The sequence below is a fragment of the Vicugna pacos genome, chromosome 12 (assembly GCF_048564905.1).
Source record: "Vicugna pacos chromosome 12, VicPac4, whole genome shotgun sequence".
Lineage (NCBI taxonomy): Eukaryota > Metazoa > Chordata > Mammalia > Artiodactyla > Camelidae > Vicugna > Vicugna pacos.
Window position 1 is genome coordinate 1,649,011 of NC_132998.1, and position 12,531 is coordinate 1,661,541.

General features: G+C 42.7%; 1 protein-coding gene across 4 annotated transcripts in view; it reads left to right on the forward strand.

The window, feature by feature from the left end:
• Nucleotides 1–425, forward strand: part of LOC140700343 (mitochondrial inner membrane protease ATP23 homolog) — a 193,173-nt gene extending 192,748 nt beyond the window's left edge. For 3 of the 4 annotated variants that reach the window (XM_072973847.1, XM_072973846.1, XM_072973848.1), the window contains one exon: nt 46–425. In XM_072973847.1, the coding sequence (XP_072829948.1) occupies nt 46–294 (249 nt within the window). In that variant the 3' untranslated portion in view covers nt 295–425. Of the gene's footprint in view, nt 1–8 lie in introns of all 4 variants that reach the window. The other variant, XM_072973845.1, reaches the window with a different exon arrangement.
• The last annotated feature ends 12,106 nt before the right edge of the window (nt 426–12,531 follow it).

Consider the following 12,531-nt stretch of genomic DNA (forward strand, 5'->3'; position numbering starts at 1 on the left):
CTCCTTAGACCTGTGTGCGAGACAGAGCCATTCTTTCTATTCTAGCTGTTCGGAACATCAGCAAAGAAGTCGCTCAGAAGGCTGTTGATGAAGTTTTTGAGTCTTGTTTCAATGACCATGAACCTTTCGGAAGGATCCCACATAACAAGACGTATGCAAGACACGCTCACAGAGACTTTCAGAACCGGGATCGGTACTACGCAAACATATGACGACAACGACGTGTTGTATCACGGAGCTGCAGCGATCATGAGGAAGGTACGGCTCCCCGGTGGACAAACGTGTAAAACGTGAACGGTCAGTTGAATCCTGAGGAGACACAGAAGATGCTGACGACAGCACATGATCAGAAAAGTAACTGTGCTGAAAAATGAAACCGCCTTGAACTCCAAGGCAAAAATTGTACCTTTGTAGTTAACCATTTGGTAAATTTGGTAAATGCAAATAAATTGCATTTCAGTATTTTCTACAATGTACTTGTTTTTTATTTGTGTTTTATTTTTTATTATCGTGATTTGTTTTTATTACACATGGTTCTTTTAAAGTTTGATTCTGAAACCTGTGAAGTGCACCCTCTGTACGATGTCAGGGTGACCACTGTTTACCTTACACGCAAAGACAGATGGACCGATCTCACGAGAGGGCATTTATTGAAATGTTGTGGTTGACCTGCAACATTATGTTAGTTCCTGTCATACCACATCATTTCTCCCCTCCCTCCCCCACCTCCCCTCTGGAAACCACCTATTTGTTCTCTGTATTTATGACTCTGTTTTGATGTTTGTTCATTTGGTTTTTAGATTCCACATATAAGTGAAGTCATACAGTGTTTGTCTTTCTCCGTCTGACTTATTTCTCTGAGCTGACAGTCCTACCACCAGTGCACAAGGGTTCCTTTTCTCCACATCCTTGCCAACACTAGTCATTTGTTGTTTTTTGAATGATAGCCACTCTGACAGGTGCGAGATGATGTCTCGTGGCTTTGATTTGCATTTCTGTGATGCTGAGCATTCTTCACGTGCTTGTTGTCCATTTGTATGTCTTCTTTGTGATTTGGGTTACATGCATGTATCTTGCCAAAGTGGTACAGTCAATATTTATGCATCTCAATATATATAAAACCTATCTTAAAAATAATTGAATGGTGGGTGGCGAGTGGATGGAGGTATAGATTAAACAAGATGGCAGAGTGTTGATAACTGTTAAAATGGATGGATGGATACAAGGATGTTCATTGTACTACTCTGTACTTTGTAAATGTTTGAAATTTTTCACAATCATTTTTTTTTAAACTGAGGGAAATGAGGTAAAGATTAATATGCACTGAAATCTAAATGATATAATCTTGTTTTTATGAGGACTGGTATAACCACACATTCTTTGCTAGGCAGAAAATTGAGTGCTGAACAATTAGAAAGTTATTGTTTTGTTCATATCTGCCCTTGGGAAAGAGAAGGAAGGGCAGACTGAAGAACGAAGCAGAATAATCTTGGTCTGCTGCAATCAGACCATGCTATTTCAACTATTCAACTTCCTCTTCTCAAGGGGATAGAGATATCCAGCCAAGATATTACCAAACCTAGTTATTTGTTAATTAAACTCACTTCAGAGCAATACCCTGAGTGCATAATTAATTAAATGTTAATTTATGTTGATGATAATATTGCACTTGAATTTTGAAACTTTTTCTGAATTTAAAATATTTGAGAACCAAGAGCTAAGCATTTCTGCTAATAACCTGCATTTTTTCACATTATTTTCTTCCTTCTTTCTCTTCCCAGCTGATTTTTACCTCCAACTATTCTAACGCTAGTGTTAGAGTTCCCAAGAGCAGAATTTGGTTCTACAGAAATTACCAGGGATACTATTTATTCAACAGGTACCAAGGCCAAGTTGAAAAAATTAATCATGTGACATCCTAAGTGGCAAGTGGCAGCTTCTCTGAGTACTAACTGTATTCATACGGTCTCACATCCAAGGTGGTAAAGTAAGGGGGAAAAAAAATCAAACTGGGTCAAGTAAACTCCCCTAACATAATGCTTCTTTTTCTGAAAATTAGTAAGTTACAGAGTCCCAGAGCAAAGGCCAAAGATGTACGTATGTACCTTCCAAATCTGGATCTTCAGGGTCAAAGCCAGTCATGTCTGGAGGGCCAGGCTGGCCACGGGAGTGGCCCTTATTACAGTCACGTGGCTGGACTCAGGGCTCGCTTAGGGAACCACAGGTCCCTGTCATTCTCCCAACCACTGCGTGAGGCGGAGAACCAATCTGAGGGAAAAAGTAGACTGCATTAACTCAATACGTATTTATTAAGCACATACTATCTGTCACGTACTGATGCGGTCACTAGGGATACTGAAATGACCATCAAGCACTGGAGCTTTATTGTGGCTATAATTGCACCAAAGAGGAAGAAGTGCGGGTGATTTGGGGACATGTAATTTCACACCCAACCTAGAGGAAGTGACATTTAAACTGAGGCTTGAGTATAAGGAGGAGTCAGCAAGTCAAGGGGGGTAGAGAAGGAGGCTTCCAGACAAGAGGAGACCCTTTGTGTGAAGGCCTTAGAAGGGAGCGGGGACAGTGTGGAACAATGTACCTGGTTCCCAAGGAAACTGGTACCCAATTCCCAGGGAGAGGAGGAGCTCTGTGGCTGAGTGTCAAATGAAAAAGGGAAACAGTGGGAAAGAACACAATAGTCTGTAATTGACTTGGAGAAAACTGGAGACATCTGGGAAAAATCAAGCTGAATCCCTAACTCATTTCTATACCAAAGTTAATCTCAGAGATATAAAAGATGTTAATAGAAAAAGCCATAAAAGTACCAGTGCATGGGAGAATTTTTAAAAATAATCTTAGAATGGGATAGCCTAAAGTAACATGAAAATTACAAAATCATAAAAGATGATATTGATACACCTAACAGCATTTTTAATCTTCAAAAGTTAAATAAAAGATAACTTTTCAACACTGTATCATGAAAGACGATGTTATTCATAATGAAGTGATGACTTTTTTACATCTGTATAAAAAATAAAAGAAAAATGAGCAAATAATGTGAACAGAAAATACAAACAGGTGCCTTTGAAAGCCTGACTTGTGACCTTGCTCATAATACGAAGTGTGTAAACTATGACCTACTGTTTTCACCTGAGAATTTTACAGAGGTCAAAAATGTGTTATACGTCAAACTAGAGAGCTTCTGCCAGCAAAGGGAGCCATTAACAAAGTGAAAGGCAACCTAGCGAAGGGGAGAAAATATCTGAAAATCGTGCATCTGATAAGGGGTTAATATCCAAAATATACCAAGAACTCATACAACTCAACAGCAAAAAAACCTGCCAAACAACCTGATTAAAAAAGTGGGAGGAGGATCTGAAAAGACATTCTTCCAAAAAAGACATAGGGATGGCAAACAGCTACATGAAAAGGTGCTCAGCATCACTAATCACCAGGGAAATGCAAATCAAATCCACAGAGAAATTACCACCTCACACCTGTTAGAATGACTATTACAAAAAAGACAAGAATAGTGTTGGTGAGTGTGGAGAAAAAGGAAACGTGGTGCACCATTGGTGGGAATGGAAATTGCTGCAGTCACTTTGGAAAACAGTATGGAGGTTCTTTCAAAAATTAAAAATAGAACTACCATATGAGCCAGAAATTCCATTTCTGGGCATTTATCTGAAGAAATGAGAGCTGAAAACATCACTGACCATACCTGTGCTCCAAGCAGGCCCTGCAACTTTGAAGGCGGTGGGTGGGGGAGACTGGTTGTCCAGTGAAACTGGAGGCACCATTTGTAATGCCTCTGCCTTCCCTACTGAATCCTGCAGAAGACCTTATAAAGGCACTGTCAAAGGCAAAATATAAGTGCTTGAGGAAGAAATATTTTAATACCAATTCTCATGACTAATCCTGGAGAGATTTAAAGGCAACACTGTATGCACTGCTTTCTACAGCATATCCCCCTAGAACATTGTTTGAAGGCATTAGAAGATGAGGGTGGCTGTTTCCATATTAAAGTGTTACTGTGCGAGTCAAATGGATGGTTTTCAAACCTGAAGGATCAAATAGTTTCATTTAATTGTATTCTCCAAATTGATTTCTAAACCAGCAGAATTATTTGCAGTGTTTAAGAAGTCATTATGCTCCACCCAAGAGAGGTAAATGGGTCACCTTGGGATTTGCAGCTGGTTTTCCTTTGACAATACGGTGGGAACCAAGTCATGTGTCCTAAAGAGACTTTCTCAGCAAGGTTCACCAAACCTGTCTTGATTAATTTTTCAAAAGCACATGAGGAGCTTTACCAATTACTTTCAAGGGTTGATTTGATCAGCTTCACACGGTTGTACAATCTGCATATTGCTTTAAGCTCCAACAGGCTAAAATGGTTAAAAAAGGTCTGATGGAAGTGAACTATGAACTAAATTCTAATATGATATAAACTTGTATGCTTTAAATTACTGCATATTTGCGATGCTGCATATAAAATGAGCTAATGCAAATTCTCATACTATTTCTGCAAAAGTAGCCTGGGAGCAAATATTAACTCCTTTTTGCCAGTAAGAGATACTGTGACAGAAAACAGGAAGATGACTAAAGATGATGCAGTAACCCAATGTGGAACTATTAAGGTAAGTTTTTCTCTCACCTTCCCTCCCTCCTTCATTTCTAGGGCAGTTACCATTACAGTAATGTGGTTGTAAGTTATCTGCATTTTCAGTTCACACAGGCATTTCTGTAATTCCTTATTGAAACAACTTGCCTTTTCTTTTGTGGCCTTTCTTAAAATCTTGCTCCTCAAAGTGTGGTCCTTGGCCAGGCAGCAACTACATCAGCTGGAAACTAGAAGCGTCCAGATTCTACTAAATCAATCTGCATTGATTCGCATGCAAATCAAAGGTAATAAACACCCTCTGAAGCGACTTGATGGCCCTAGGAGAAGTGGTTTGCCACCGTGGCTGCATATTAAAATTGCCTGGGCTGCTTTGAAACCATATGGTTCCTAGGGATCCCAGCCTCTGATTTAATTGGTCTGCAGGCAAGGCCCGGGTATCCTTGAGTTTTAAAGCTTCCATAGGTGTTTATGCTCTGCAGGCTTGAGATTCCCTGCCTTAGAATCATGTTGCATCTAGGTGCCCTTATTTTCAAATTTCCTATTCTGAAGACAAAGCAAAACAAAACATTTTATATGTTTTATATAGTATTTTTTCTTGCTACATAAAAGAAGACTAAGAATTCAGGATTTCTCTCATTCAGTCCATTCATTAGTTAAATAACTTTTTTTTTTTTTAAAGAACAAATGTTTTCAATCTCATGCCTAGCTGACCCTGCTAATTCAGTCTTTTGCTTTAAGCTTTGATATGTTGAAACCTGTTCAGTGTCTCAGAAAATGTGAGGGAAGAAATAAAAGACAGAGAGAGAGATGTTTTGCTTTTATTATTATGGTACGATAAGCACTGAATATCACAAGAGAAAACAATTTCAATTATAAAATTCAGAGCACACATGAAAATAGGTAAGGTCTCCAGATAAGATACAGGCAACCCAATTAAACTTGAATTTCAGTTAAACAATGAATTCTTTTTTACTCAATAATTTAGTGTTTTTTAGTATGTGTCATGCAGGTACATGGAACATATTTTTATTTGTAAAATTTGGCAGCCCTAAGCAATAGGCCACATAAAATGAGGTAAAAGTTATACCTGTAATTAATAAAAATTGAAACCTATATGATAGGCCACCAGGGTGCAAGTTACAGAGCAATACATAATACTCCATGTGTTACAGCTTAATAGGAAATCTGTTTTTGACCAAGACACATCTTGAGGTGGGGATTGAAAAGTTGAGATAATAATTTTAAATAATTCTATGCATTGTGATTCTATAATAAGTACCATTCTGCTAATACTTTTTACTAATCTGTGTAAAACTTTGAACCAAAATTGAACACGTCTTAAAGAAAAAGCAGTACTGAACAATCTGAGCTGTTGGAAAAATCTAGCCAGCAGAGGGCACCAGTGTACCACAGATGAATTTCAAGTCACAAAAAGCTCATTTTTGCAATGCTTTGTGTTACTTCCATTTTATTTAAATATTTACTTTGGTTACTTTGCCGTGCAGTGTTGCTAACACAGATTAGAAACTAAATGCAGTTCTGGTGCACCGTTCAGACTTCCATTGCCCTAAATAATGTATTTCTTTAGGCCAAGATCCTTGCAATTTGAAGCACTTGTCCTTAGTTTAGGCTTGAACGCTCGTGTCCCTGCAAGTGTGTGTAACTGTGTGAGTGATCATGGTTCTAATTAACTAAGACAATGGCAGTTGGGGTTTATCAGGTGAAGGACGTGAGGATCTCAGTTTGAAGTGGGAAATGGCCAGCCTAACTAGCCAGAATTCCCTGAACCAGAGAATGAGTCACATGCTGCAATTCTGTCCTCACATGTACACACCTCAAAGGTGTGTTGAGGTCTAGTTAAATTCAGGTGAATTTCATCACCACCGCCCCCGATCCGCCCCCGCCCCCACCCCCAAGTACTGTCTATGGAGGCAGAGACGGCGCATATATTCTGTGCCTGCTTTGTGCTAGGCTTGACGTTTTGTAGATTTGATTTCATTTCATTCTCATGACAGCCCTGTGCAGTGGGTGTTACCATCATCTGTTAACAGATTACAAAACAACAACAGCCAAGCCTGACAGAAAGCATGTGTTTCCATGGACACTCTTCTTGCATACAATGGGCACTCATTTAACATTTGTCTAATGTAGCATTTCTCAAACTTTGTTCTGAAAGACACTGGTGCCCTTCAAGGTTTCTTAAGTTTTCCTTTTTAAACAATTTTGAAAATGTCGTAAACTTTAACCCTCTCTCAGAGTTTCACAATGCACAAAAATGGTACAAAGTTTTAAAAGAAATTCTGTGGCAAGAAAATATCTTTAACTTTGTACAACTCAGGTTTTGCAATCTTAATTAAACTAAGAAGGCTTTCCTCTCCCTCCATTTTTAATAGAACAATCACCAATATTGCAAGACAGGTACATTTTGTGGAACATGTTTTGAGAAGCATGGGTCTAAGGAGTAAATATATGGACTATTACTCGTGGTAAGAATTAACGGGAGTTGGTTCATTACCATCATCATCATCATCATCATCATCATCATCATCATCAAAAAACATGTATTCAGCCCCTTCTGTTTGTAGGGCATTCAGTTAGGACCCAGAGATACTACGCAGACCCTGTTACGGAGGACTTTGTTTAGACGAGGAGGCAAAAATACCTTTAGTTTGGGAATGTAGCTTGAATTCCTGTGATCATATTTCTCCAATTTTTAGAGTAGGACAGTGTTAAGGGAAAACAGAGTTTCCAATGATTTCTTAATGTGGCATTCTGTTTTGTTCCCCAAGTGAACAATTACCATTCTCTTCCATTAATTTAGTATGGCTCCGATGTTTGGAGCATGAGACATTTAAACCTTTGATTATGAGTAAATCCAGGCAGAAGTCATTAAGAACCATGCATCTTTGACACACCCTGGGAAAACAGATGTTCTCCTTTTCACATGCAAGTGCACACACACGCACACACTCAATTTCATCTCCTCAGTGCATCACATCTTCATGTCATTTGTTAGAGGAACAAAAGCCAACGAAGGATGTAGATACCGACATCAGGGGACTGGCGAAAGGGCTTGGAGTTTAAAGAACAACAGCAAAAAAAAAATCGGGTGTTTTAAAATAATTTTGATGGCTGGCAAGTTGTCAGTAACCCAGAGATCTCTAGCCTTTCTTCTCCAGAGGTGTGATATTTCACACCATTCTGGCACCTTTTCTCGAAGACTCTTTTAAGGCCTCATCAGGCAATGTGGCACCCTACCAACAGGGAAGAAATCCATTTGTGGCTGCACCAGTCACACGGGAGTTGGCAGTGAAATATTTGGCTGTGATTACACCTGCAAAGGGAAATGGGAAAATGAGGAAAATTTATCCAGATAATTCTGTCTTGAAATATGTTTTCCTAAGGACTTCAGACGCCTATAACAACAAAAATGATTTCCCCTCTTGGATCACCTTATTTCAGCCAGTGCCATCACATCTCCCGGATGTCCCTTGGAAGAAGACTCCGTGTGGAAGGGCTCTCAGTGGATGGCCAGGCTTTTGGAAGTGTCATGACTTGCATGTCCACTGAATCAAATTCACCTTCTTGGAGAGAATGGACACGAGGTTTTATCTTTGCCTCCACATGTCTTAGCAGCCTTCTTACCCTGTTAAACCACTGGGCCTATTTATTCAGGTCACAAATCACTGAGCAATGTAGAAATAATAGGATACTGATGGCAAATTGTGTTTTTCCACATCATGACTACAAATAAATTACCTGAGACAACTGTGAGAAGCCAACTTCAGTATTATAGTTTAAACCCAAATCCAATGAAAGGAAGTCATTTTTTCACATAATGCAGTCATGATTTAGAATGATTATTTTCTCTTTACATTGATACCCTGTAATCCTTAATCCCCCTTATGAGATTTGCTTTAATATCTAAAAATAATGGACATTCCTGAAAACGGAAGTGGCATTTGCAATGGCACTACAAGCTCATCATGTCCTCATGGGCATTTTTCATATGATATCGGAAGTGGCTCATAACATTACTTTGGATGGCTTCCTAGAGAAAGAAGACATATCTGACGGTATAAATGGGTTGATTCCTGTCTTGGTCTGAACTGGCACCATTAGCAGGCTTTCTGCCTTGGCATCTCTTTGTTTCATGCCAGTACACTGTGGGGTTCTGGAAGAAACAGGCCAATTCATCATTTAAACTGTGTTTCCTACATTGAGAAATTGAGAATGCAAAACAAAAGGAGTTGAGCCTGAGAGGCACTGGTTGCAGTCTCTGCCAGCACCACTCTCCCCGTCCCAGACCTGATGTAAACTTGTTAGGGGAACTTGTTTATAATAGAGATCAATGTTTTTTAACCTCTGTGACTCCAACTGGGACATGAAATCATCACTTAAACAAACCCTTTCAGTTAACCCCAAACCTCTCTTTGATACTTTTATTCATTTCTTTAACAAATATCTATTTGGGTCAGGCATCATTCTGGGTACTCAGATACTGTGAAAATGTTGGATGAAGTCCTAGCTTTCTTAAAGCTTACTCTCCAGTGGGAATAAGGACAATAATCAAATTAACATAGAATCTATAGAGAAAATAAAATAGGATGAACGTAGTTGAGAGTGACGGGTGAGGAATGAGAAAAGGCCTCTTTAAGGATATGGAGTCAGCTAGGGAGGGAGAAGAGCATCCCAAGCATTGGAAACAGCAAGGGCAAAGGGCCTGAGGCAGCAGCAAATGTGGCAAGTTCAAGGCCCTGGAAGGACCCCTTGTAGCCAGAGCCTAGCGAGCAAGGGAGGGAGAAAGCAAGACAGGAAGGGAGAGGCAGGCAGGGACTGGGCTATGAGGTTCTCGTAAGGCCTGCTGAGGAGTTTGGATTTTATTCTACGTGTAGTCAGAAGAATAGTTAAGAAAACAATTCTGGGAGGTCACTGACCACGACTTGTGCAAGGTGCATGTGCTGCGGCTGCGCGAGGACCGCGCGTACCACGCTGGGCCGAGCCATGCGCTGCGTGGGCTGGTGCGGCGCCTGCGCGGACCTGGCGGGCGAGACGGCTCCACGGCGCCTGCGCGGACCTGCCGGGCGAGACGGGCTCCACGGCGCCTGCGCGGACCTGGCGGGCCAGACGGGCGCCGCGGCGTCCGGGCCGCGCTGCCGGACCGGTCCAGCGCTGTCGGCCCAGGGCCCGCGCGCGGGTAGCGGAAGCTCTGCCACTTCGTCTCGGCCTCGCCCTCGCCGCCGCCGCCCGACCGCCGGGCTCCCGGAGCTGCGCGTGGCGCCGCACCTCCCGGTCGCCGTGGCTTTCGTGGACAAGGGCCACGTGCGCGGGGGCCCGGACGCGGCCGCCGACCCCGCCTTCCTCGTCACGCGCAGCTTGGGGGGTTGGTCACCTGGAGTGACCCGTCCGAGATCAAGCGGCACGTCCTAGAGGGCAGTGAGGAGCCTGGTGACTTCAGTGTGGAAGCCTGGCGGGTCTTCCCTCGCCAGGACTGCAGTTGGTAGACGGGGCGGCTGAGACCTGAAGCCGGAGACTCTGTGGAGGCGCCCTCCCCGAGAGCGTGGCAGCCAGCCTTCAGGTCTTAAGAACCTGGCTTCTCAGCTGCGGGCCGCGCACGGAGCCGAAGGCCGTGCCCATTTCCCACGAAACTGTCTTAGCCTTTGGACGCTTGACCATGGAATGACTGCTTTAAGATGCAGCGGGAAGCACTTCTTGCTGCGCTGGGGAGTTGTTGGATTCCTGCGCCTGAAACACCATAGTGTGAAAGCAAGAACTTTTCGGGGGCACCCAGCTTTCCTTTCATCATCTTGTAGCAGGGCAGTTCGGCTCAATTTATTTAACTGAAATTCTTGCTCCCGTTCGTGATTAAGCTGTGTACAGATGATGGAGAGTTTAGTCTCAAGTTTTCACAAAATAGGTGAGGTTTTAGTGTTCAGAGTCCCCTCCCTTGTTGAAAGGAATGCTCTGGTAATGCCAATAAATGGCCTAACTGCTTAAAAAAATCATTCTAGCTAGAGGAATGACCGTGGTGGCGACAATGGGAGTGGGAAGACACCTCGGGCTATTTCAGGTAAGTGGATTCGAGTGGAAATAGTGGAAATAGAAGTGGTTGATAATGAAATACATTTTGGAGAGAGAAACTATAGGATATATTGGTGGAAGTAGATGTCGTGATGAAGGAAAGAGGTATTTGTCTCGAGCAATCTCCTGAGATGGGAAAGAACAGTTTGATTTCAGCGTAGTTCGTTTCAGATGTTTATTTGGCATCAAAACACTAAGACCAGATAAGTCAGCGCTACAGATATAAATTTGGGCATAATTTGCATACAGACGCTGTTTGAAGACCAGAAACTGGACCAGCTGATCTCAGGAGAGAGTATGGAACCAGGAGTAGATGTCCCAGAACTGCATCGTAGGCCACACCAACACAGAGGTTGGGAAGAGGAGGAGGAATCAGCAAAAGAGACGGAGAAGGAAGAGCCAGCACTGCAGAAGGAAGAGCCAGCACTGCAGGTGGAAAGCTGGAAAACCAAAATAAAACAGTGCTTTAGAGAGGAAGTGTCTGTGCTGCTGAGAGATACAGTAAGATGAGAGCAAGAGAGATGGTCATAGAGTTGTCTCTTACAGGTTCTGGGTGACCCTGGGAAGAATGAGGCCCTTGACCAGGATGACAAAGAGGATGAGACTCCATCTTTGTCTTCCAAGAGAACTGACCGTGCAGCCACGGAGACAAAGCCTGTCGCAAGCAGCACTTCATTTTGTGGCCACGTGTAACTTCTCAGAGGACCTGTGTACCAGGGAAACCCGGGTTACTTGATAGAACAGTGTCATGTCTAGATTTAGGGTCCCTGGAGGTCCAGCAGTCTGTATTTTCACCTTCGACCTTCCATGACCAGCGGACAGATGTCAGCATCTGTACAGACGTTTCCGGGGATAGACGTTCATGACGTTCATCTTACAAGAGAGTCTATTCTGTAGTTGCATAGCTTTGGTCTTTTTGAGAACATGGTGATTTATTGTGCCAGAATTTTAAATTTTATTTAAGTTTCAGTTATATAATTTGACATCTGTATACACCACAGAGTGATCCTCACCACGAGTCTAATTACCCTCCATCACCATGCGGTTAACCCCCTTCCTCCATTTTGCTTGTGTTCAGGATGTTTTAACATATGTCTGTGTATTGTCTATACATATGATTTCTCTCTTTTCTCCTCCTCCTGTGTGTGTGTGTGTGTGTGTGTGTGTGTGTGTGTGGCGGGGTGGGGACTGGAAAGAGCATTTTCTGGGTTGATGTCTTGGCTCTGGCACCTGCTAACTGTCCTATTTTAGGCGAGTTGTTTTACTTTTTGGGTGTCAGTCTCTTGATGAGTAAAGCGGGGCCCACACCATGTGTGTCATGGGGCTGTTAAGGGTGTAGAGTGAGATGATGTGTCACTCACTCAGCAGGTGCCTCGTTAGAGGCAGGTGTCAGCAGGTGTCCGTCCTGCCCCTCCCTTAGCTCCCCGGTGAGCCTTCCCTGGGGGCTTCCACTGTGAAACCTCCCCACGTCTCCCAACCACGCTCAGTCACGTTTTCTTCCTTTTTTTCTTCATGTGTACTGTTTAGCACATAGCATTGTTCATCTCTTCCCAACTAGGTGGTAAGCCCCCTGAGATTGGGAAGTGTCTTCATTTTTAGGGAGGAGAGCTAGCGTAGTGATTAGGGGTGCAGCTTGAAGCCAGATTGCTTGAGTTTGAATTCCAGCTGCATCCTTGTCGGCTGACTAGTCTTGGCAATTTCCTTAATCTCTCTGTGCCTGGTTTCCTCATTTGGGGACTGGCTGTATCCTAGCACTGACATACTTGGGTGAGGATTAAATGGAACAGTTCTGATAAAGTTCTTGAGACAGTGCCTTGCGCGTCGTCAGT